This window comes from Cnephaeus nilssonii (genome assembly GCF_951640355.1).
Source record: "Cnephaeus nilssonii genome assembly, chromosome: 4".
In the NCBI taxonomy this organism is placed as follows: Eukaryota; Metazoa; Chordata; class Mammalia; order Chiroptera; family Vespertilionidae; genus Cnephaeus; species Cnephaeus nilssonii.
In genome coordinates, this window is record NC_137075.1 from 101103239 (window position 1) to 101129837 (window position 26599).

The window sequence follows — 26599 nt, forward strand, 5'->3', positions numbered from 1 at the left end:
CAATGGGGGAAGAATCATTTTTTCAACAAACTGCATCAGGACAACTAAATATCCTTATGCAAAAGAATGAGATTGGATCCCTATCTTATATCATATACAAACATTAATTAAAAATGGATAATAAATCTAAATAATAGAGCACAAACTACAAACTTCTTAGAAAAAACTTAGGTATAAATCTTTATAACTTTGGATTAGGTAGGCAATGTTTTTCTTTTTCTTTCTTTTTATTTTTTATTTTTTATGTTTTTTAGATATGATGCCTAAAGCATCTTAACCAAAGAAAAATAGCTAAATTGGATTTATAAAAATTAATAACTTTGGTGCTTCAATTGATACCATCAACATAAAAAGACAATCCATAGAATGAGAGAAAATATTTTCAAATTATATATTGTAGAAAGGACTTGTATCCAGACTAGGTAAAGAATTCTTACAACTCAACAATGAAGACAAATGATCCAATTTAAAAATGGGCAAAGGATCTGAACAGATATTTCTCCAAAGAAGATACACAAATAGCCAATAAACACCTTATGAAAAGATGCTCAACATTCCTAGTCATCAAAAAAATGCAAATGCAAATCAAAACCACAATGAGACACCACTTCACATCCACTAGGATGGCTAAATTGCAAAAGACAGACAATACCAAGTGTTGACGAAGAAATGAGGAAATTGGAAGCCTCATACATGGATCCTAGGGTTGTAAAATTATGCAGCCACTTTGCAAAAACAGTATGGCAGTTCCTCAAACCATTAAACATAGTTATCACATGACTCAAATTCCACTCCTAAGTATATACCCAAAGTAATTAAAAAGACATGTCCACAAGAAAACATGTTCATGAATGTTCATAGCAACATTATTCATAATAGTAAAAAAAAAATGAAAATAACTCAAATACCTATCAACTGATGAATGGCTCAACAAATCGAGGGTTAGCCAAACAATGGACTATTTTCAGTCACTTAAAGGAATGAAGTATTGATTCATGCTCTTGTGCGGATGAAACTTGAAGACATTATGTGAAGTGAAAGAAGCCAGATGCAACATGTATTGTGAGGGGTGATGAAAACGTTCAGGAATTAGATACTAATGATGGTTGGGCAATTCTATACCGAAAACACTGGAGTGTGCTCTTTAAAGGGATAAATGTTATGATATCTGAATTACATCCCAACAATATTGTGATTAAAAATAAAAAAAATATATGCTCTGATGTCAGTGGGAGCCAATTTGATCACATGTTCTCTGTCGCTGAGCATCAGCATTATGAATGATAGGGGTTTGGTCCTATGGGGGCAGTGAGAAGGGAAACGTCCATGGACTTGACCGAGAGTCTTAAGTGTAAATTGAGGACTCGTCACAGAGCTCCCTTAGTCACCGGAATGCTCCTCCCAGCATACAGACGTGTAAACGTGTGACCTCATGTGTGTGCACTTTGGTGTGTGTGTTTGCAGGTGTCAGTGTATGTTTCATGTGTATTGTTAGGTGTGCAGAGAGCACCTGTGACTGTCTGTATGCGTGTGTACATGGTGTGTGTGTGTGAGTGTGAGTGTAAGCGTGTGATGTGCCAGGGTGGGCTGCACATAAAGGCCGGGCAGGGCAGGAGTTATTGACACCCACCTCCGACCTTGCACCCCACAGGTGCTCATCACAAGCTTGTTGAGAGACTAATGGAGACCCTGAGACCTCATGGGCACCAGGAGCCCATGCAGCCGTGTAGAGAGGGGCTAATGGGGGGCTAACCACGAATGCACCCTGAATGGGCTGAGGTTGGGGCCAGCCTGGGAAGCAGGGAATGTCACCTGAATCAGGTCGAGCTTGGAGAAGAGGCCCATGCTCTTGGGCACGGCAGGGGCAGAGGAGCAGCACTGCTGGGCCATGTTGTCGATGGCCATTTGCATATAGTTGAGCAGCTGGCTCTGCAAGAGGAGCGGGAAGAGGAGGCGGAGGCAGTGGCTCAGCCCTCTACCAGAATCCCCTGGCCCCCTGGCCCCCTGGCCCCAGCTCCTCAGGTCAGGAGCCAGGAGCCACCTTCTCAGCCTGGTCTGTGCCCCACTCCCAAAGGGCTTTATTCGGTCCCTCCCGCCTGCAGGGTCTGAGGGTCCTCCTGGCTGGAGATGTCTGTGGTCCCCACCTGGGGCAGGGGCTGGGCAGGGGCCTGGAGGCACCCAGCGCTCCTCACTCCGGGCAGCGCCTGCATCCTGGACTTCAGGCCTCCAGGGTGGTGATCAGCTGCGGCCGCCTTGCTTCCCACCTTAAAAAGACCCGGAGGGGCTCTCTTACCCGCGGCCAGCCTTCTCCCTCTCCAAGCTCCTGGGTTGGAGGTCAGCAGCCTATAGACCCCAACTTCCATGTCTTCCAAATTAGGGTCCTACGGGGCCTGGGAAGGTCCTACATTCGATGACCACACCTGCCCAGGTGGAGTGTGCCCAGAGCAGCCCTGTGCCCCAGGCCTCAATCCCTGCGCCCTCCCAGCAGCCCCTGAAGCCGGAAGGCCACAGTTCCGAGCATTTTTCATGGGCGAGGACTGGGGGCGGGGGTCAGGAGGGTAACTAGTTCACATTCCGAAGGCCAATAAGAAGCAGCTCGAGAGCCTAAGCTCAGAAATCCTGGCCCTGGTCACAAACTTCGACCATGACCTGCTCTCCTGAGCATCACTTTTCTCATCTGTGAAATGGGTATGGGTGAAACCGAGCAATAGTTTGGAGTGCCTATTCTGGGTTAGGCCTTGTGCTAAGCCCTCCCTGGTAACGATCCAAGACAGTGCACAGCAACCACTCATTTAAACGTCATTATTCTCCATCATAAGCATGATAGAAGGACTGATCAAGCAGCCAGCATATGCAGGGCCCTGGGCCTGGGCCGGGGATCCCAGCTCTGGTTCTTGGTAGAGCCGGGTCCCAATTATCTGTGGCTGCAGTTTTCCCTGCCCCACCTTGGAGAAGCCCTTCGAAAGCTAGCAGTCACCATGGAGTGCAAGCGGGTAAGTGGTGTCTGTGTGTGTGTGTGTGTGTGTGTGTGTGTGTGTGTGTGTGTGTTGAGGGGGAGGAGACAGCAGCCTCCACCCCCGCCCCCGCCCCTGGGCCAGCAGACTGGACTCACATGATAGCTGCCCGTGTCTTTCTGGAAGGCGACATCATGTCCCGCCTGCCGCTGCTGCTCCTGCCCGCGGTGACACCTCTTCTGCAGCTGGCACAGCCGGATCTTGAGGGTCTGTGGTGAGAAGGGCTGGGTCACTTCGGGGCAGCGAGAAGCTCACTGCCCAGGGCGGTCTGAGTGAGGATGGGGTGGGAGGCGGGGCCATTGGAAGCACCAGGAGATCCAGCACAGGGCATGTCCAGGCCGCCTGGGGATAGGATCCCAGCTCAGCCCCCAGAACCCCGTTTTCCTCGTCAGACCCAGAGCCATCGGTCTGTGCCCTCCTGGCCTCAAGGGGCTGCTGGGAGGGCAGTGGGGAGCAAGGCTGCGAGCGGCCACCGCGCTGTGCTGAGCACAGTCCCAGCTCCAGGCCCCATGGAGTTTGGGAGACACGGGGCACCCGCAGGGTCCTCACTTCTCTGAGCCTTAGTTTCCTCACCTCGAAGATGGGAAGGACAGCATGGCCGCAACTAAGGTGTTGAACCTCAAGAGGGATTAAAAATACCCTCAGCAATTAGATCAATCATACGTTAATGCAATGCTTTTCAAAAAAAGCAAAGTTAATGCAAAAAAGTTCACGGTGAACAAAATACTACAATTTTTAAAAAAGATAGGAGCCAACCCTGCAGGTACACACTCCTCTCACTCACTCGCCCTCGCTCAGCGCTTGGAATAGAAGCACCTACTGGAGGTGCTGGGGTGAGATTTGAAGGCGATAAAGCGTGTAAAATGCGTATTGTGCTGCCCGCCACCCATTAAAGGGCCCTGGTTCTCCAAAGGAAAAGAGGTACAAAATGGTGTAGGTCTCCAGTGCTGCCACCAGGGGGAAGACTCGCTGCAAACATCACCAATGGTCCTTTGCAAGAAGTCCATCAACCTGCCAGCCTTCCCCTCCCGCTGGTGTCCCCTTCCCCTCTCTGTCCCCAGGCCCCCGCTGCAGCACGCACAGGACTCGTGCCATGCCTTTGAGCGGGCAGTTCCTTCTGCCCGGAATGCCCATCCTTCCTGGTGAAAGTCCTCTTTATTGCAAGACTAACCAAGAAGGACACACAGAGAGAGGACTTCTTGGGGCCACTCCCTTTGAGACGGTTTGAGTTCGGTGTCTTTCAACAACCTAGTGGCCGAGTTGCATGGCCCCCCATTTGACAGATGAAGAAACTGAGGCTCAGCGTGGGTACAGACTTGCCCAGGGTCATGCATCTAGAAAAGCTGAGCTGGAATGTGAACCCCACCAGGCTGTCTGAATCCAGATCCCGTGGCTTTTCTACCACAAAGGACACCTTGTGAGCATAAGCCGAGCCTCAGGAGACACCCCAAGCCAGCCAGCCAGCAGAAGGGCAGAGAAAGGGATACAGAGCAGGTCTCTGGAGTGACAGCCCCACCCAGGGCCTCTCAGCAGCCCACCCCTGCTTCAGGGGTGGGGAGGGAAGGGGGCCCTGGGACCCCCGCTCTCTGGGCCAGTGGGAACGGGCCGGGCCGCAGGCAGCTGTTACCGGAATTAGAGCTCGATGGCTCTCCTCGAGGGACTCCAGGCTCTGGTGGACGGCCTGGCTCATCTTGGAGAAGGCCTCCAGATGCTTCTGGATGTCCTGGCTGACGGCGAAGAGCTTCCCATAGTGCTCCACCAGGGCCTCCACCAGGGCCTCCTCCTGGGCCTCCTCCGTCTCCTGCCCTTCATTGTAGCCTGTGGAGACAGTGCTGCGGTGGGATGGGGGGCAGGAGAGCTGGCCCTCACCCGCCCCCTCCGTGGGCGATGCTAATAAGGTAGGTGGGGCTTCCGCTGCTGCCCCAGAACGCCAGCTGGGCTCAATCCCCAGTAGGGGGCGTGCAGGAGGCAGCCAATCAATGACTCTCATCACTGATGTTTCTCTCTCTCTCCCTCCCTCTCCCTTCCTCTCTGAAAAATAAAAAAATAAAATAAAAATAAATACGTGTTTGTCTCCCCTTCCCTTTCCTAACAAGTTTTCAGCACTGTTACAGTGGATTTTGGTATAAATCAGGATAAAACAAAACAAAATACAAAAACCCATTCAGTTGTCAGTGTCATTTTAGTTGATAATAGCTAAACACAAACCAAAGACAAACAAAATACTTGTAATAGTAGCTCACAGTTACTGGGTGCTAGCTAAATGCCGGGCCCCGTGCTCCTTGCTTATAAAAGAAGTGTTCATCTAATCCACATAACGGTTGCTGTTCCCATTGTACAGATTCAGAAACCAAGACCTTGAGAACCTACCACAGGCCACATGGTTGGTGCTGGCAGGCCTGGGGCCCTCGGGCGGGCTGGCTCAGCACCTGTGCCCTCCTCAAAGACGGGCATCGGCCTGCATGGATCACCCTCCCGAGATGAGCTCGAGGCTCAGTGAGTGGAGACTAGGAAGTGGCCACACACAGGAAGCCACAGACATACCCTTGGGGATTTTCTCAAGGACCTTAACCAGATAGTCTTCAAAAAGCTTGTACTTCTCCACCTCCCTCTTCAGCTTCCTCTGCCTGTGGAGACATTGCAGAGACGGTGTGAGCCAGACATGAGGCTGTGGTTGGGAGGCTCCCAGCTCCTGACCCCTTGCAGGGCCACCCTCTGGGGTCCCCTGCTCAGAGCGGTGCTGGCCGGCCACTCCTCCCCCCCATCGGTGGGCCACTGACTTCAGTCTCTCCACCCCATTTTACTGCTGAGCTAACCGAGCCACAAAGAGGTCAGAGAGATGCCTGTGGCCAGGCGGTGAGGTAGGGCCCCGGGGAGAGTGAAGCCGGGATATTGGGGCTTGGGGGTCTACGGTGCCTCTCCGGGAGGCTGAGCAGGTGCTGGGTGGCTTAAGCCCCTATTAGCCGGTGACCTGGCAGGTGTTTTGCCTCTCTGTGGCCATCCGCCATGGGGGTCGTGAGAGACCCTCCCCCACAGGCTGGCCGGGACTCGCCTGGGGACCTAGCACATCATAAGCACCCAGTCTGAGGTCAGGAACCCCAGCATCCCCTAGAGGGGAGAGGGCCACATGCAGCCGTCCAGCTGTGTCTGACTCTCAGGGGACCCCTAAGCAAGATGAGTCTCCACTCTGGGCGCCTAGTCAAGGTCAGCAGTCAAGGGCAGAGGACAGAGTAGGCCTGCCCCAGCCAGCTGGCTGAGCCGGCAGGGGGTAGCTCTGAGTGACAGTAGAGTGACCCATGGCAAGCCACTCTGCCTCTCAGGCCCCATTTTCTCATCCGCACAGTCCTGGAAAAATGCAGGAAAAATTTGTCTTTTCCTGCAAATAGCACGCGGGGCCCTATGAGCCACATTGCTAAACCTTCTGGGGCCGGGAAGCCCTTGTAGAACCTGATGAAAGGGTTAGCCCAGTGGTCGGCAAACTCATTAGTCCACAGAGCCAAATACCAACAGGACAACGATTGAAATTTCTTTTGAGAGCCAAATTTTTTAAACTTAAACTTCTTCTAACGCCACTTCTTCAAAATAGACTCGCCCAGGCCGTGGTATTTTGTGGAAGAGCCACACTCAAGGGGCCAAAGAGCCACATGTGGCTCGCGAGCCGCAGTTTGCCGACCACGGGGTTAGACCTTTCTTCCTTAAACATTGCTCAGACACATCCATTTGCATCTAATCCGGGCCTTTGTGGGCGGCCTGAAATTGAAGGGCCCCCCCGGGAGGCGAGGACCCAGGGTCTCCACTCAGAGCCAGGCGGCAACCTCGCAGGCTGATGTCAGAGGGGCGGGGCCAACAGGTGCACAGGATGGCACCCACAGCCCTGCCTCCGTGATGGGGGGCCCTGCCTCCGTGATGGGGGGCCCTGCCTGCAGAGGGCTCTGAGACTCGCCCAGGGTCTCAGGTCAAAGGACGGGAGCCAAACCCTCCACCCCCCTCGCCTCGGCTGCCCCTCCCCATCGACTTCCAGGCCTCACTCTCCTCCTCCATTTCCTGGCCTGGCATTTTAGCTCCGTCCCAGCCACTCAGCCCACGGCAGGGGGCACTGGGCATGAGGCTGGGGGCCCGCGGGGCCTGGGAAAACGCGTACTTGGCCTGGAGCTGGCAGAGTTCCTGTAACAGCACCTGCAGGCACCTGTCCTTGTCGCCAGCACTGCTCCGGCCGCACGCCTGGCCTGTGTCCATGGCCGCTGGCATTGCCCTCACCACGCCAGGCCGCTCTGGAGGACGAGGGCCATGGGGCCAGGCAGGAGGTGACGGCCACACTCAGGGCAGCAGCTTTGGTCTTCCGGTGCTCCCGACAGTCCTTGGCGGCCGGGATACACTCCCACTGCACAGAAAGGGAAACAGGCTCGGAGGGGTCGGGGGACCAGCTCAAGGACACACAGTAGGACTGGATGTGGACTCGGGGTTCATGAAATCCAAAATCTGGGGTCTTTGAGCTACACCCCAGCTCTGGAAGGGTCAAACGTGCCCTTGCCACCCCTATGGTCCTGCCACCCCAGACCTGGGACGGCCCCATCACCGCCAAGTCCTGAGGGCACCAGCATGCCCGGACTCCCAGCAGGCGCTGGTTTCCACGGCACCCAGGACGGTCAGGGTCAGGGTCAGAGCGGGGCTGGCTCAGCCGCTGCCCACAGAGGGAGAGGCGTACCCATCCCTCCGCCCATCCCTCCGCCCATCCCTCCGCCCAGGCGTGCTTTTAGCCCACATCACAAACTCTGAGCATATACAGAGCTGACCGAGTTCGAGTGGAGACCCAGACAGACGCTTTGAATAAGCTCATGGTTGGCTGGGAAGGTGGTCTAGTTGCCAGGGAGCTTCGACCCCGCCTTGCAAAGAGTTCCTGGGCCGCTCGCCTAAGTCTGGCCCCCAGTTATGACCAAAAGGAGAAGAAAGTCTCCCTAGGGCGCCATGCATTGGGGTCTCCTGGCCCAGCCCCGTGCAGGGGAGGGCATGGGAGAGGAGGTGAGGGCTGCCTGCTCAGCGTCCCCAGCCCCCAGATCAGACCTGCCTACCTGAGCACCGGGAGGAGGAAGCGGCCTCGCTCACTCACCGCTCCAGGGGCACAAGCCACAGCCGGGCTGTGAGGTCACAATGCCGCCTTCTGTCCTTGTGACCTGCCTGTTGCAGGATCTGCCCCGTCACAATGGGGGCTGCAGGTTTCCCAGAGCAATCCCGAGCCCTCTGCTGGAGAAGGAGAGACAGAGGGATGCTGAGCTCAGCACATGGAGGCTCAGAGGAGCCAGGCCAGGAGGCACGGGCAGGGAAGGGTTTCTGCTGAGGGCGCGGCCTGGTCAGACTGGCTTCAGAGGGTGCGCCCGCTCAGGCTGGACACGAGGCAGGCGGCCAGCGGTGGCGGCGGCTAACCTCTGTCGGCACAGCGCTGGGCACCTTCCCTGCAGGGCTTACCTTAATCCGACACACCCACCCGGTAGAGCCGTCACTCCACAGGTGGGGAGATTGAGGCCCGCGAGGTTTAGTAACTTGCCCAAGGCCTCACTATTGGGAAACAGAGGTTAAAATTTTTTTTTAAATTGATTTCAGAGAGGAAGGGAGAGGGAGAGAGAGATAGAAACATCAGTGATGAGAGAGAATCATTGATCGGCTGCCTCCTGCCGATCGAGCCCACAACCTGGGCGTGTGCCCTGGCCAGGAATCGAACCGTGACCTCCTGGTTCATAGGTTGATGCTCAACCACTGAGCCATGCGGCCGGGCACTGAGCTGAGATGTTAACCCATCTGTCGGAACGCCAGAGCCCTCTGGGAGGCTGAGTTGCCGGGACCGGGACACAGATCCAGTGCGGGTCCTACAGGGCGAGACAGCAGGAGGCAGGGCCTGGCAGCTCCTAGCAGCTCAGGGCCCTAAACCGCCTGACCCAGCACCACCGCAGGCAGGGGTGCAGGGATGGTGGGACGATTTGCTCACCAGGAAGGACTCTACCTCTGGCCTGAGGTGTCCTGAGCACAGGCGCCCTGCGCACGTCCTGTGCTGGCATCTGAACCCAGGTCTACAGCCTCCCGAACCTGTTCTTTAAGTTCTTTAGCCACACCCCACTCCCTCCCTAACGACCTGCCTCAGATCCCTCTTTACGCTCTGGTTCTCTCCCCTCTTCTCCTTGCCTCCCCCTTCTCCTCCTCCCCCTCCCCCATCCCTCCTCCAGCAAGCTGCAGACCCACCCTCCCTGTCCTGGGGAAGAATTGGGGGCTTACTTGGAGCTCAAAGGAACTTGAGAAGAGAGAGGACCAAGGCTGAGAGAGAGGCGGGAACTGCCAAGGTTACACTGCTGGTGAGGGCCCAGGCCCCAGACCTCCCAGCCTGGCTCTATCCCCTGGGCTTTGGGAGAGAGACCTAAGGCAAGGCCACCCGTTCCAGACAGCTGGGAACCCTGGGAGCTGGGAGCCCGCTTCAAGGGCAGAGCCCCAATCACATGGCAGTAGAATCCCCCCCCCCCACCCCCCGCCAACACACACCCCTTTTAAAGCCTTAACAAGACTCCTGGGGCTGGAATCTGACCCCAGAGCTTGAGTCTCACGGCACAGCAGAAGGATGGGCCAGATCAGGCCTGCGGCCCAGAATTCCAACCCCCACTGCCCTGCAGCCCCACATGCCCCCACGAGGACACGGCCAGCCGTCCCCGGCGGTAAGTGATGCTGAGGATGCAGAGTGAGGCAAGACGGCCAGCTGTGTGACCTTAGGGAACGTGCATGACCACTCTGAGTCTCAGTTTCCTAAAACACAACGGGGAGGTAAACGCACCCAGGATTAAATGAGATAATCCACATGGAACGTTTAGCATCGCCTCGTTTTAAAAATTAACGTGTGTGCGTGTGCAGAAGACAGCCTCAAAGGGGGTGAATAAGCTTTGCAGGCCTTATCCTAGGGGCAGGGCAGGAGGGGAAACATCTATAATCGTAACTCTTTGAGGTGAGCCAGCAGCACAGAGCCTGACACGCAGCAGGCACTCAGTCAGCTTAGTTTTGTTCTCTGCCCCTCCCGTCTCTCTCCCTCCAGAAGGGCACCGTGGCTGTGACCCGCTGGCAAGGACCCTTTCCTGAGAGAGCGGTTTGACAGAGGGAGGGGCTGAAGCCCATGAGCTCTGTTGCTGGGGTTGCTGCCAAAGGTGGTTTCGGGGAAGGGTGGGGAGTGTGTGGCGCCTGGGGGCTGGGGGCTGAGTGGATGCGGGGCAGACAGCGTGGCCTATTTATTCTGCTGGGAGTTTGCTGAGACCGGACAATGCTTAGGTCCCCTCAGCCCTCCATGGGGTAGACTCTCCGAGATCTGTCCCTTCCCCGCCCTCCCAGCCTGGGTGCAGGAGGAGCCAAGTCCCAGGGCCCAGGAAGCGGTGCTGTGTGAGACCCCCAGCCTGGCTCCTACCCCCTCATCCCTGCTCTGCACCAGGGAGAGTCCCAGCAAGGACCACTGGTTCTGCTTCCAAAATCGCTCACATCCACCCACTGGCCCACGCTGGTCCAAAGCCCCATCCCTCCTGCATGCACCAGGACAGCACCCTTCCCTCCTGCTCGCCCAGCTGCTCTGTCCCCTGCAGGCCATTCTCCACCCAGCAGCCAGAGTTCTCCTTAAAGGGCAGCCCAGCCGTAACCGGTTTGGCTCAGTGGATGGAGCATCGGCCTTCGGACCGAGAGGTCCCAGGTTCGATTCCGGTCAAGGGCATGTACCTTGGTTGCGGGCACATTCCTAGTGGGAGGTATGCAGGAGGCAGCTGATCAATGTTTCTCTCTCATCGATATTTCTAACTCTCTATCCCTCTCCCTTCCTCTCTGTAAAAAAAAAAAAAAATCAATAAAATAGATTAAAAAAAAAAAAGTGCAGCCCCATCTCCCCATTTCCCTGCCTAAAGCCAGGGCAATGCAGGTAAATAATCAACCACCTTACTGCCCAGAGCACAGAGCCATGATTTGTGGCGCATGCCATTTTCCATGGTGTAAATGCTCCCACCGTGGCTGATTTCAAACTACTAATAGTTAACAACCTGCTTGCAAAAGATTTAAGAGGTGGTTTTTCTCGCCCTCCAGGTCTCAGCTCAGATGCCACCACCTCGGAGTGGCCTCCCTGACCACCCCGAATCTCCCTGACTCCAGCTTACTCTTGGCTTCACCTGTCCTGGTTGAGTTCTATGTCGGCACTCATTACTCCAGATTGCCTCACTCCTACTGGGATGTGATCTCCCCGAGGGTGAGGACTGGGACTAAATAGCCCGTCCCTGCTGGACACACAGCAGGCGCTCGGTAGATGTATGGGTACAGGAAGAGCTTTGGGTTTGAGTCATGGCTCCCCCAGTAACCATCTGCATAACCATCAATAAGTCAATCTCTTTGAGCCTCAGTTTCCTCATCTGTAAGCTGGGGACAATAGTGGCCAGGTGATCAAGCCGTGAGGAGCTAAAGATGACATATGTAAGTGCTCAGTACAGTGTCTATTATTACTAGGGCCTCAGAAAAAGAGAGTTTGCCTCTACTCAGCGACAGGCAGCTCATTCCCTCCCAAGATAGCCATGCTCACCCCTGGGCCACTCTGACGGCTAGGACATCTGCCTTATGTTGAGTCCAAATATGTCTCCTTGTGTAGTGTTCCTCTTTCAGTCCTGCTTCCCCTCATGGAGTCTCTTGCTAGGATACCTACTTATTAATGCCAGATCGATAGAGTCATATTTCAGCATGGCAGCGATACTGAAGGCGGGTGACCTCCCTCAGCAGCTCCTCTCATCATGAGCTGTCTGGCCTGGGGCGAGTCCCTGAACCTCACTCGCTGAGCCTCAGTTTCTTCCTCTGTGAAATGGGGTTAACAATAGTACCTACCTCATAAATAGTCATGGGATTAAATTAGCTAATATTTACACACACACTTAGCACCTGGTCCATACCGTGGTAAGTGCTCAAAAAAGTTCCTATTATTCCTATTCTGCCTGGTGCAGGTCCACTCCCGGGCCCAACCTTTGTGCCATTTTCCCGTTCCCAGTTGTTTCTACTCAAGGCCACGCCCTGTCCTGAACACTCTCTAGCCGAGCTGGAAAAAGGGCCAGTCTGTCTGGGTCACCAACCCACATTTACCCCCAGTGCTCAGAGGGTCACTCAGCACTTTCCAAAGTCTCCAGGGAATTACCTGACCCTGGTGGCCACTTCATCCAGTGGGCTTGATGGGCAAGGCCCCCAACCCCTGGGACATTAGCTGCCCGAGCAGAGGCTGAGAGTTCCCAGCTGGGCTGACTGCTGCCAGCTCCCTGGGTGGCCTGGACCCAGCCCTCTCTTTATTATCGTTGTTTTAGGGAGTCCTGATGTTCTTAAAAATGCTGGCGGTTGGGGGGTGAAGGCAGCCAAGGACCAGCAGCAGCAGCAGTGAGGGAAGGAGAGAACCAGCAGGGCGTGGTGTCCTGCGAGCCAGGAAGGGGGGTCGGGGTGGACCAATTCTTAGCCCGGCCCCAAGGCCTCCAGCCGGGCCTGTGTGCCTATGGGTAGCATCAGACCCGAGATGATGCCGCCTCTCATGGCAAAAGGGATTCTGCGGATGTCAGTAAGGTTCCGATCCGTGGACTGTGAGACATGGAGACCTCCCGCGTGGTCTGATCTACTCCCAGGACCCCTGGAGGCAAAGCATCTTCTCTGGCTGGTAGCAGAACAAGCCTGAGAGATTCGCGTGTGAGCGGGCTTCAGTGGAGGGAGGCTGGGGTGGAGGCTCATGAGGCAAAGACCCCAGAGGTCTCCGAGCATGGTCTCCGGCCAATGGTCAGCGAGAAAACGGGACCTCCGTCCTGCGGCTGCAGGAACTGACCTCGGCCAACAACCTGAACAGGCTCCCGGAGGCTCCGGGTGAGAGGCGGGTCTTGGCTTCAGCCTCAGGAGACCCTGCGAAGAGCAGCCAGCCTAGCCCCCCCCCCTCCCCCCGCCCCCCGGACTCCTGACCTGGAGCACCTGGGCTGGGGCAGGGAGCACCTTACGAGACGAGCTAAGAATTGGGGGCTGGATCGCGGGGGGTCTAGGGGCCCAGCTGGCATGAGGAGCAAGGTCAACGTGCACTTCAAGGCCATCATTGGGCCGGAGGAAAGGAAAGGGTACGTGGGCGCCTCTGAATATTCAGTAGTCGGGGGAGAAGAAAGAGCCTGTCTCACCGCCTCCTCGGGCAGCCGTGGGGGATGCTCACGTAGGTACAACCCACCACGTCTCATCTGAAGGCCAGCGGTTTCAGACAACGGTGCCTGCGCTTCCCGCGTCCAGATCAAGTGCATCGCAAAGACGTTCAAGGCCACTCGATCGTTTCCAGACCCAGCTTGTCTGTCTTGTGCCTTTGTTCCATTTGATGTAAAGCTGTGAATGGGGGAGGAGGGTCTGTCCCCTCACGGGAACTTCAGAGGCCCCGTGGCCCTTTGCTCACTTTCCCGCCTCGGTAAGCCTCTCGCTTCCCCACAGCAAAGCACGGCTGCCCAGTGGCCCGCGGCTCTGCTCTGGGGCTGCAGTCGTCAGATTGGCCCCAAGTAGAAATCTAGTCTTTTCGGAGATTCAGGTCCCTCCCGCTGACAGACCCGCCCCAAGGCCAAGGAGTAGCCCAGAGCCAGGAGAATGTTTGCATCCAGATGAAATCCCCAGGCCTTCCTTGGAGCGCCAGCCACAGGCCCGGCTGCACAGGCTGAGCACCCGTCGTAGCTCCTGGCCACATGGCAGCACCCTACACTGAGCAGCATTTGCCATGGGTGGGGGGAGGCATGGGACTGGGCAGCTGGTACCGTGACCTTGACCGGCTTGCCCTGTACTGGGTGTCATCATGAGTCGATTCTCATGTAAGTACAGTCTGTGCTTCCAGTCTGTGCCTGAGGCTGCCAAGCCCTCTGACCTGGGAGCAGGGTGTCTGGCCTTGGCCTAGGTCAGGGGACTGGCTGTCCCTTTCTGAGGACAGTCTGTCTGACTCCCAAGGTCTGTGACAGCTGTCAAGACTGAGTGCCTCTCCATGGGGCCCGGCCTTCCCCGGTGGGTGCCATTCACCCCTGGGCCCATCTGGACGGCCGCCGCCCTTGGCTAACCACCACCTCTCACGTAGACCCTGCACGTGGCAGTTCACCCAATCTGTTTGCAGTGGCATCTCATGGAGGAGCAGGCACCCCCTCCCCCCCCAATCCTGCACTCAGACACCCCTGTTTCCACGCTCTGCTGTTTCTGTCAAGGAGCTTGCATTTTCATTTGGCACCAGGCCCCGCACACTTTTAGGCAATCTTGGTCTTCCGGGGCCAGTGAGCATACCCACTTCACAGACGAGAACCCGGGGGTCCCCAGGGTAGAGCCTCCAGCACCAGCACAGGGCCTGGTGAGATGCTCAGTGAATGTAGCTACGAAGGAACTTGCCTCCCGAGGCTGGGGGTTGGGGGGAGTCCTCTCTGATTTTCAGAACCCGCCCCTCCTGTTTTCCCACAAAGCAGCCGTGGCACCAGGTGTCCCTTCCTGGGCACCCCAGGAGGGCTGGCAGCGACTGTATCTCAGCTGTGCCCCCAGGGCCCAGTGCGGGGCAGGGCCATGGATTTAGTGGGCACCCGGGGAGTGTCGCTAAGTGAGCAGAGAGGAGACTGAGCCTGGGCGAGGAGGTGGCTTTCTTGCTCAAGGTCTCTCGTCAAGAAGCTCTAGACCCGGGCTCCAGCTCAGGCCCGCGGACTCCGAGCCAGTGCCCACCTCTGGCCGTGCCGCTGTGTCCGGCCCTGTGACCCCGCTTCAGGGCAGTAGGCTGGGCGCTGACCCCTACACTACCCCTTCAGGGGACCAATTGAGAGAGGGAACTGGGTGTCCCTGCACATTCACCGCGCATAGCAGACACTGTGAGTGCCCGCTCAGGTCCCCCACCCTGACCACGCGGATCACACCTCCAGCTTCCACCTGCCTGCACCTGCTAGTCCGGCCCAGCTCCCTTTGCCACGGGAGAGACCACAGGGCCAGGGAATGACACCCCCCAGGAGCAGCCCTCCACCACCGCCAGATGAGGGTGTAATACCCAGCTCCCCACTCCTTTCACGGGGTGACTCTGAGGCTCCGTGCCACCCTGGCTCCCAGGGCCCTGAGGTTTAGGCTTCCGCTGCCTGAGAAATGCCCTTGGTTAGCTGACTTCCCTCTGCTGCCTCCCTGCCCACGAATGGCGGGGTCTCCCACAGTCCGCAGTGGGCACCCCAATCCTTGTCGCAGCGCCTGCTCCTGGGCCAGGAACCCAAACCAAGAATCAGGGCCTCATTCCTTTGGGGCTCCCAGCAGTTCCCTTCTCTGGGGGCCTCCTCCAGAACCTTCCAGAGTGCTGCTGTTTCAGGGCAGGAGGCACTGCTTCCCGAGGACAGAGCTGGGTGCGTTCCTCTGCGGCCTGAAGTCAGAAGTGGCCAGGTGACCACGTGCGAGTCAGGTCACACAAGCCCAACGTCTACCGCTCCCCAGCCTGGCCGATGGGACTTCCCCTTGTGCCCTGTCCGTGCTGTTTCCTCTCCCACCGCAATGCAGGTGGACATGGTGAAGCCGCACAATGATAAGATGGCAGATGATCATCGCCTTGAATCATCGCTGCGGGGAGAGCCATTGGCCAGTGAAGAAGACCGGCTGTGTGTACATTTCCAAGAGAGAGAGAGAAATGACTGTGTTTGAGCCATTGCTGCTCTGAGATTTGTCACAGCAGCAAAGCCTTACTCATTCAGGAGGCAAGAGGCCAGTCCTGACCCTGTTACTTGGTGTCTGTGTCCATCAGCAGCTCCTGCGTTAATCTCACTGCCGACCACCTTAGAGGAATGACTGTCCCTGTTTTGTGGATGAAGAAACTGAGGCCCAGAGTCCCATGGCGAGGAGGCGGCAGAAAAGGAATTCAATCTGACTCCAAACCCCGTTCACGGCTCGCAGGAGGCTCCAGGCCCCTCCTGAGCCCTCTCTCCAAATGTCCTTGTCCTGGTTGTCCAGACCTCAAAGTTGATGCTGAGAATCCTGCCACATCATTGCCAATAGCCAGGCCTTTTCATGAGAGCAGGGACCTGGGATACCTCTGCCCACAGCCTGGAGAGCATTTTTTAAATTATTATTACTATTATTTTTTAAAAAAAATATGTTTATTGATTTCCAAGAGAAAGGGAGAGGGAGAAAGAGAAACATCAATGATGAGAATCATTGATTGGCTGCCTCCTGCAAGCCCCCTACTGGGGACTGAGCCCCCAATGTGGACATGTGCCCTTGACTGGAATCGACTGGGGATTGAGCCCACAATGTGGACATGTGCCCTTGACTGGAATCGAACCCGGGACCCTTCAGTTCACAGGCTGATGCTCTATCCACTGAGCCAAACTGACCAGGGCCCAGGGGACATTTTCGGGGCCGATGCCTGGCAACTGGGGCGATGTCTCAGTCAATCGCACCTCATTGTCAGGCTGTGTTCCTGTCCGCAGGAAGCGCCCGCTGCCCTGACGTGAGAAGGAAGCGGCGCCTTGCTCCCTCTCCGTGTGGCGCATTAGTGTCGTCAAACCCCCCGAGTCCTCTAGTCAGGGGTGGCTGGAAGCGCCCCAGGACCTGGAGACACATTAGTGCACCATCCGAGGGCCCTGCAAAGGCGTACCAGAATTAGAAAGAAAAACACAGGATTCCCAGGGGGACCCAGACACCCTCGCCAGACAGGCAAGAGACTTCCTGGGTCAGAAACCAGACCACTGGGCACCGCAGCCCGGAGATAATCTCCAGGCCCCAACAGTCCTGCTCTGGGACCTGCAGACCAACAGACACCTGATCCCCGGGCCAGGGCCAGGCATTGCTGCTAATTATAGGCCCAGAGGGGCCAGCCGACCAGCCAAGAAGGGCCATAAAAGAGGCCAGCATCAACCAGAAAAGTCAGCTCTTATCCCAGGAGCCCAGGGGCTGGCAGTGCCCAGAGCTGCAGGGCACCACCCCCAGGCACAGCCCTGGCTGCTGGCAGGCCCGGTGTGTGTCCGGGTCACACGCCCTGGCAGGCCAGGCCAGGCGCTATGACAGTGCAGTTTGGAGCTGATGCCGGTGAGCTTCAATGGCACCAGAAAAAGTGGGTGCTCACCGGCATCAGCTCCAAACCGCACTGTCATAGCGGAAGGAAGGAAAGGAAAGAGCAGCGAGAGAGAAAGAAATGTAAAATCCAAGCCCTGTATTCACAGATGGAACTTGGAAACACATCTTACGGTCTCTGCGCCTCCGTCACCTTAGCCGTGAGGCAGACGTGGCCACCTCGGCCCTCAGGAGGGTGTGAGACAGCGCACGCCCTCACCTGCCTCGCCCCAGGGACACCTCGTGCCAGGCATCCCCAAGGGGCTCCCAGACGGTCAGCCTCACGGCCGTACAAGCCACATGTGTGCATGTGTGAGAGAGTGTCCACATGCACCAAGGTCAGCAGCAAACACGTATGTTAACTGAATTCTGCCCAACGGCCCGTTCCTTGGAAATGACCTGATGGGAGGTTGAACACCAGGACTCAGACACTCTTCCAAAATCATTATTACCCCGTTTTTAGTTTCTGGTTTTGAAAATGTTTACGTAGGTTTGATTTGAATTCCAGTTGATTTGCAATTAGAGTTTGTAATCCCTGAGAACGAAGATATGTGGGTGCAGCCACGTATTGCTGCTCAGTCTGGCTTCCGAGGCACTCCGAGCTTGGCGGGGCCTATATTCTTTACAGCTCCACAATGCAGCCCCTTCCTTCTTTTCTTGGGAAAGGATTTGCATAGAACTTTCCAGAAGGGCCAAGGCAGGCATCCAGGTGGCTAGGCCCAAGCTCTTGTTAATGTGTCAGGTGCCTCTCACCCCACATGTGCACACACACCAAAAAGAAATGGAGACCTTTTTAGATTTCAACAGTTACTTAATATTTTATGGCTCATTTATTTGCCAACTGTCCTGCCAACTGTTAGATTATAATCCCCTCTTTTCCTGACTTAAAGAAGGCAAGCTATGCGCGTGCAGCGTGCATGTGATCTGAGCATCACTGGTGCGCATGTGCCTGTGTGTGTGTGCATGCACGCGTGTATACGTCTGAATGCTCCAGCTTCCAGCAGGGGCTTGGCCCTAGCAGGGCTGAGACCTGCCAGGCTCCACCACCCCTTTCCTGCTTAATGGAGAAATTCCAACCTTCATGGTGACCACCGAGGCTGTTCCCTCCGCTTTGCTGAAATCATGGCTGTTTTTCCCTCTGCCTGTGACCTTCAGGGCTGATTTACCAGCCTTGTTCAATGAGCCATCCCTGTAATAGTCACAAGGCTTTGAAATCCTAACACCTGGCCCTCCGGATAACAGCTATTCCTGAAATCCACAGCCACCCTCTGGGATGGAAGGAGAGTTCAGCTCCTCCCCACCTCCACCCCCTCCTTTCCCCTTCCCTCCTCCGCTCAGCACAGACCTCCTTCTACTCCCACAGGCTTCCTCCCACTACATACCACCCTGCCAGCTGGGCTTTCTCCATGGACATTTAGACATTAATTCTATGTTGGGGGGGTGGTGTCTCATGTATCAAAGGTGCCGGGCGTTGGGGGCCATTTAGCGCCGGGGGTCTTGATCCGGCATCTAGAAGGGTTCAGGAAACCTGGAGAAGGGGCTGTGCATAAATTAAATAAGAATCCAGAGACAAAACATAATTTTGAAAGGCATTTGGGGCGGGAGTGGGGGGGGGGGGGCAGAGGAGCCTGGCTGAAGAAACCAACTTCTCCTTGTCTCAGGACCCTTTGCTTTTTATTAACACAATTTGTCCTAAGGCAAGGTGGAGATATACACATCAAAGGGTAGGGTTTCGTACAGAATCCATTGTCAGATTGGGGAATTACCTTGGTTGTTCAGGTGTTTGGCCAACAGGAGGCAATAACATGTAGATTAAGATGCCCTGAGCTGTCTGGCAGCAAGCAATCATCCTTTACAGGTTTGGGGAAATGCCTTTAGCCATCCCAGCAGGCAATAACATATGTGACTCAGCCCTGTTGAGTCCCCAAGTTCCATCAACCTTTTGATGAAACTCTTGCAATTATGACATGCTGGAATTGGCTTCTGGCAGAAGGATATTTAGGAGCATCCCTACCCTCTACCTACTAGATGCCAGGAGCACTACCCCACCCTAAGTTGTGGCTATTAAAAAATGTCTCCAAGGGGAGAAACCAAGATGGCGACATAGGTAAACACCTAAAATTGCTGCCTCGCACAACCACTTCAAAACTACAACTAAAGGACAAAACGGACATCATCCAGAACCACAGGAAGGCTGGCTGAGTGGAAATTCTACAACTAAAAGGAAAGAGAAAAGCACACTGAGACTCAGAGGAGGTGCTGAAGTAAAGTGCAGAGGTATGAAGGCGCGCGTGGAAAGGGCTTGCAACTGAGGACGGGGTTGTCTTTCTCAATCGGGAGGGAGACACAAGCTCCTGACTGCTCTGAACTCCAGTTCCGGGCGAGACTCTGGGGACCCAGACTCATACAGAGAGAAACTGGACTGTCTGGCATCAGGTGGAACTCGAGGGCAGATTTCTTTCAGAGGTGCTTGCAGTGATTACCAAGGGACACTGAGACCCGGGGGCCTCTTAAGGCTGACGGTCAGCCATTGCTGTTTGCTTCGCCCTATTAATTCCCTGAGACCCTGCCCCACCTAAGCTGTGTGCAGAGGCTTTTGCATATGAATGGCCTGGCCCTTTGCAATCTAAAATTACCTAACAAACTGCAGCTGGGTCAGAGAGACCCAGAACATCCAAAAGAAGGCCCAAGGCCCCAAAGCAGCTTGCATGCTTCACAGCTGGGCCTCATCTGGGCACCTCCAAACCCCAAACAAAGAAGAGGAATCTGCAGATCTCTCCGTAGCTCATGCTGGGTGGCCTCAGGCAGAGGCTAAATTAGCACCTCCTTAGAGATCCAAGAGCCAGTGTACCCAGTGGTCAGAGTGGGACCATCCAGATTACAACTCCTCAGATCCATAAGGGACACACTCAGGGGGCAGACTCAGTGAGCACCAAAGCCCCACTGAAGCAAGTCTTGCCTCATAAGGGTGTCTCCAGCACAGAAGATCTCCCATCGTAGACACAGCTGATCCTCACAGCCAATTGGCCTGGAGGCCAATTCCTCCCAGTGATACCAACAACAATCAAGGCTTAACTACAACAAGACTGTGCACACAGCCCACAAAGGGGCGCACCAAGAGTGTCCACCTCAGGTAATTGGGGAGGCTGAGCCACTGGGCCCTATAGGACACCTAGCACACAAAGCCACTCTATCAACTCAGAGAAGCAGCCAAAATGTGGAGACAAAGAAACAGGTCACAAATGAAAGAAATGGAGGAAAGCAAACAACTGGAAATAGAGTTCAAAACCACGGTTATAAGGTTTTTAAAGAATTTTCTAGAAACCACCGATAAATTTAGTGAGACCCTAGAGGATATGAAAAAGGACCAACTAGAAATTAAGCATATACTGACTGAAATAAAGAATAATATACAGAGATCCAACAGCAGACTAGAGGATCGCAAGAATCAAGTCAAAGATTTGAAATACGAAGAAGCAAAAAACACCCAACCGCAAAAGCAAAAAGAAAAAAGAATCCAAAAATATGAAGATAGTATAAGGAGCCTCTGGGACAACTTTAGCATACCAACATCCAAATTATGGGGGTGTCAGAAGAGACAGAGCAAGATATTGAAAACCTATTTGAAGAAATAATGACAGAAAACTTCCCCCACCTGGTGAAAGAAATAGACTTACAAGTCCAGGAAGCGCAGAGAACCCCAAACAAAAGGAATCTAAAGAGGACCACACCAAGACACATCATAATTAAAATGCCAAGAGCAAAAGACAAAGAGAGAATATTAAAAGCAGCAAGAGAGCTGAAACCGGTTTGGCTCAGTGGATAGAGTGTTGGCCTGAGGATTGAAAGGTCCCAGGTTTGATTCCGGTCAAGGACATGTACCTTGGTTGCAGGCACATCCCCAGTGGGAGGTGTGCAGGAGGCAGCTGATCGATGTTTCTCTCTCATCGATGTTTCTAACTCTCTATCCCTCTCCTTTCTTCTCTGTAAATAATCAATAAATATATTTAAATGTATATATATATATATATATATATATATATATATATATGCAGCAAGAGAAAAACAGTTACCTACAAGGGAGTACCCATATGACTGTCAGCTGATTTCTCAACAGAAACTATGCAGGCCAGAGGGAGTGGCAAGAAATATTCAAAGTGATGAATAGCAAGGACCTACAACGAAGATTACTCTACCCAGCAAAGCTATCATTCAGAATTGAAGGTCAGATAAAGAGCTTCACAGATAAGAAAAAGCTAAAGGAGTTCATCACCGACAAACCAGTATTATATGAAATGCTGAAAGGTGTTCTTTAAGAAGAGGAAGAAGAAGAAAAAGGTAAAGATAAAAATTATGAACAACAAATACATATCTATCAAGTGAATCTAAAAATCAAGTGAGTAAAAAATCTGATGAACAGAATAAACTGGTGAATATAATAGAATCAGGGGCATAGAAAGGGAGTGGACTGACAATTCTTGGGGGGAAAAGGGTGTGGGGGGTACGGGAAGAGACTGGACAAAAATCGTACACCTATGGATGAGGACAGTGGGGGGGTGGGTGGGTAAGGACAGAGGGTGGGGTGGGAGCCGGGTGGAGGGGAGCTATGGGGGGAACAAAGAGGAACAACTGTAATAATCTGAACAATAAAGATTTATAAAATAAAAAAAAAGAGAAGTGAGATGTAACAATAAAAAAACACGTCTCCAAGAATTGTCAACTGTCTCCCGGGGAAATTGTCTTCAGTTAAGAATCATTGTTTCCAACCAGCCATCAGCCCCTTCATCTCCATCAGGATGTTTACGGTAATAACAACTTCTACCATTTATAAGTCTTCACTCTAATATATTTATATAATATACATTAATTATTGCAACCTTCCTATGAGACATGGGTACTGTCATTTCTCCCCTGCACCTCAAGGCTCAGAGAGGTTAAGTACGTTGTCTAAGGTCACACAGCTATCAAGTGGTGGAGCTGGCAGATGACTCCAGTCTGGGCTCTTAGCCACTGGGCTCTGGAGGGACATCTGGGGGCAGTCACCTTATCAGCAAGTCTGTGCTGGGAGTGACCCCAGCTTATCCTATTGGAATGGGGGAGGCACAATGACATTGACACCCAAATGCCCGTGCTTATAGTCTCAAGCTGTTCATCTGGGCTATGGTCTATTGCAAACCACAACCTCTCCAGCCCCAAGCATTTCTGGGAGTCTCCAGGGGCAGCAGGCATCTTAAACGTGCCCATGAGGAAGTCCAGCCTGCCTTCCGGGCTGCGGTGGGGTTCCTGCCAACTGCCCCAGCACCTTGGGATTTAGAGTCTATGGCGTGAGGCGGTGATCAACCACTAGGTCACACTGTGAGCTGGGCGGGGGCTATGGAGAAACACCGAGGGGATTTCCGGACGTCGTGGCTCTGCGAAGCCTTGCCAAGCTCCCCGGCTCCGTTTCCCTGCCCGCTGGAGCAGGTGACCCGGGGACCCTCCAGTCCTGACAGTCTGTGGGACAGCCCCTCCGGTTCTGGGTGAGTGGAGGTGTGGCCACCACTGCGTTCAGGCAAGTCCCCACGGGCCTGGGCTCCTCCACCAGGGTGAGGACGTCTCCCTCACAGGGTGGCCGTGCAGGAGCCTGGGTCCAGGGGGGCTGGTAAACCAGGGCGTCTGCCCACTCCTTCCCACCCTGCTCCATCCCCCCCATGCCCGGAACTGCTCCACATCCAGACCTTGGCCCTCCCCACCAGAGCAAGCCAGGGCCTTGCCCGGAGTGCCAGGCCTGGCTGACACCTCTGCAATGTCACGTCACCGGCTGCTTTGGATTCCCCGAGGAGCAAGGCCGAGGTGGAAGCTGAAGCCTGAGAGCAGCCAGACGCCCTTCAGCTGGCAGCCGCCTCCCAGGTGCCAAATGGGTGACAGCTGGGTATCTGGAGCAGCGACTTTGCTCTCTGTGTGCCCAGTCTCCAGAGTGGCTGGGCCAGGGACTGCATTTCCAAGGCCTCTGCCTTCTCCTCCCACTGCCCCCAGCTCTGTCTGATGGCGAGGGGCTCCCGATAGGATGTGCAGTATCGCCATGGCCGGTGGCTGATCCCCGGGAAGGAGGGGGTTCTTGCGTGAGAGAGGACCTTTCCACAACTCTGCTCTCACCATGTCTATGTTCATGCAAAGCCCGCTCCAGCAGCTAACTCGGGCATGTGGGCCACTCAAGGTTTAACTTTGCTCCTGAGTCCCTAAGGGTGACTCAGGCGCGGTAAGATCAAGCCACAGAGGGGCCAAGTGACCCTGCCAGCCCACAAATCCAGCAGCCTCCAGGTCAGATCAGCTCAGGCCAGCAGCCTCCAGGTCGGATCAGCCCAGGCCAGCAGCCTCCAGGTCGGATCAGCCCAGGCCACTGGACGCCTGGCCCGCCTGACCCACAGGAGGTGCCGCCTCCGCTCTATGGCCCCTGCAGGTGGCAGGTGGGCAGGAAGTGGTCCTACAGATGCATGTCTCCCGAGTGCTGGGCCCTGTGTGGACTGTTTGAGTCCTGGGGTCTCAATGAACTCCTTAACAGCCATGGGAGAGATGTCACTCCCCCATCTCAGAAAATGAAACTGAGATTCAGGGGTGCAGGACTATGGCCAGGTTCGAAGCAAGCAGGGCAGGACTGGGGTTGTCTGACAGCAGTGCCGTGCTGGGAGCAGGACGAGGTGGTGCTAACTGTGAGTGCATGTGGGTGGCAGCTCCCGCAGGGAAGATGTCGTCTGCACAGGGCTGGCCAAGCATGCCCCCAGCACGTCCCCACCAGGCCCAGGACACCTCCTGGGGCAAGACACCCGTTGGAGAAACTCCGGGCTCCCAGACAGACAGCGCTGGGGCCCCTGGGCTCTGCTGCAGTCGGCTCCTTTCTCTGGGGCTGTAGGCCCGAGTGCAGCCCGAGGATCTCACTCCGCGCCTGGGGCAGGATATCTCAGTGCTACCAGTCAAGGATGGTTGGAGATCCCCTCCAGGGGGTGTGGCATTTAGAGCACGAGACTGAGATGTTGGCTGAGGCTCGGCCATGTCCTTCTGTCCTGCTGCTCCACCCTGGCCGCTCTTGTCTCTTCAGTCATGAGCCAGGAAGGGCCCGGCCAGCTGCAAAGAGCCCAAGGTCCCACGATGGAATTTGCACCTTGGATCTGCTAATGTGGATGAAAACCCTGATAAGACCTACTGTCCCCCCCTTTCCAGGCTTGTGGGTGTTAAGAGAATGAGGCCAGAGTCAGGGAGGCTTGGCCAGTCCCCAGGGGCCCTGGTGGTGACCCCTCAGCCCAGTGGTGTGACCCCACACCTAGGGTGTCATAAGGCATGAGACTGGCCTGCCCTCTCCCATCAGAGGGGTGAAGGCTACCCCTCACTCTGTGTATGGAAACACCCTTCTCTCTCTGGAGTTTGCCTTGGCCCCCTGAGCTGGGAGGGTGAGCGGGGTGGTTTCTGAATGTTCCAGAAGAAGGATGATGCCAGTTGACCACACCCTAAAGGGTCCAGGGCCCATTTTAAAGAAAGGAAAGGGGGATGGGGCCTCTGTCTGCCCTCCCCACCCCCACTGTCCGCCGCCTGTCCTTCCCCCACACTGCCAGCGTGAGGATCAGTATGTTGTCTGTTCCCCTTCATCCCTTGTGACCAAAATAAACTGATATCAACAGGCAGCCAGGGATGGGGGCCAGGATGCCGAGGCTGCAGGCCCGCTCATTTCAGCAGGTGATCCGTTTCTGGGTCAGAGCGGTCCCGGCACTTGGCACTGACCCACATCCCAGCTCCCTCCACCCCACTCCACCCCCTTTCACTGGAAAAGGTGTCACTGTCATGAGGAAAATGTGCAGAGTCTGGCTCCCCTACTGGGCCCTACTAGGTGTGGGGCTCAGCGAACTGCCTCACAGCGCGAGCACGCGTACACACACACACACACACACACACACACACACACACATACACACACACACCACACTGTAATTCGTAGGAATTCATATGAAATTAAACATGGAGGGAAGCAGACAGGGCCACAGCCCTCCCAATTCAGACCCAGGAGCTGTGTGGCTTGAAGGTGAACACATCCATCCAACAGGTAGTTAATGAACACCTACTATGTGCCAGGCACTGTTGTAGGTACTGACAGACCGCAGTGCACAGATGGGAGACACAGATGAAAAACTCATGACAAATAAATATGTAACAGGTAAAGGGGTCTAGAGAGGGAGGGGTGGGGGAAGGCTCAGTTAGGATTGGGGGAGCAGAGCCCTCCTGGGGCCACGTGTGAATCCTGGGGGCTTCCCCTTGGGGGTCACATCCTTCTTCTTGCTCCCTAGCAGGTCGACCAGTTGTTTGGTTTCTGCCTCTGCATCAATCCCTCCTTTATCCTTTTCTGTCCCCATAAAAACCCTCCCCAGAGGCCTGTTCCACAGGACTACCTTGGGGGCCTGTACAGAGTTAGGGACCCTGGAAAGGCCCCAGAGATCCTGGAGGCCCAGGCTTCCCAGGTGCTCAGCGTAACTTGTCATCTGGGACAAGCATGGAGCGACCACTGATGTGCCCCCAGACGGACAACAGGAGAAAAGATGGAAAACACCAGGTGTTGGTGGGGACATGGAGCACCTGGGACTCTTCCACGTGGTTGATGGGCACGAAGTTTGCGGCAGCTTTGGAAAATTGCCCGCAGTGTCACTAAAGTTGAGCAAACCTGCCGTGTGCCCCAGCAAGGCCTATCTCAGGTGTTTACCCAACGGAAGACATGGACCTGAATGTTCACAACTGCCCAAACGGGGAACTACCCCAAAGTCCACCAACAGTAGAATAAATGACGTGGAATACTACGCAGCAATGAGAAGGAGTACTCCATAGCTACTTGAAACAGTACCCATGAATGTCACAATATACTGCTGAATGAAAGGAGACACAGGCACGATTCCATTCATATGAAGTCCGGAACAACCTGTGTTGCTCAGAACCACCACCCCGGCAGGAAGTGTTGGGTGGTGGGGTTGAGACGAGGGCAGGAGCTAAAGGGGGGCACTGGGGTGCTGGTAATATTCTGTTGGATTTACATGCTGGGTGTGCTCAGTTGGTGAAAACGGATTGAACTGTACACATAGACGTGTGCACTTTTCTGTGGGTGGGGGTAGATTTCACGTCAATAAAACGTTTTAAATCGTCAGTGTTGTTCGGGCCTTGACTCCGGATGAATGGAATCAGAATCTCTGGGTAGAGGCGGGTGTTTTAACATACAGCCAGGGCTGGGGACTGCCAGCTTCGCCCAACCTGTTCACGGTGGAGGTGAGCAGCCTGTGACGTCAACCGAGGGGCCAGCCTGTCCTTGCCTCGGGCTCCGTGGGCCTGCGCCTGCAGCACCAAACCTCCCGGCTGGGCGGAGTTAAGGGCCAGGGAAAAGCACGTAGTCACCAGTTTGTGTTTGTACCCTTGTGGGGCCCCCTGTCCTGCCCCAACATCTGGACTTCCTGTTACGTGGCAGATAGAGTTGCCGAGAAAGCACTGGTTTTGTGTCA

The 26599-nt window shown here is 54.9% G+C and overlaps 1 protein-coding gene across 1 annotated transcript; it reads right to left on the reverse strand.

Annotated features, from left to right (window-relative positions):
- Nucleotides 1-1737: 1737 nt before the first annotated feature.
- CCDC197 (coiled-coil domain containing 197) lies at nt 1738-7250 on the reverse strand (the record flags this gene model as incomplete). Its single annotated transcript, XM_079769008.1, has 5 exons — nt 1738-1929; nt 3113-3223; nt 4642-4832; nt 5559-5641; nt 7156-7250. 5 exons carry the CDS (start codon nt 7248-7250, stop codon nt 1738-1740), a joined length of 672 nt encoding a protein of 223 aa, XP_079625134.1.
- Nucleotides 7251-26599: the final 19349 nt, after the last annotated feature.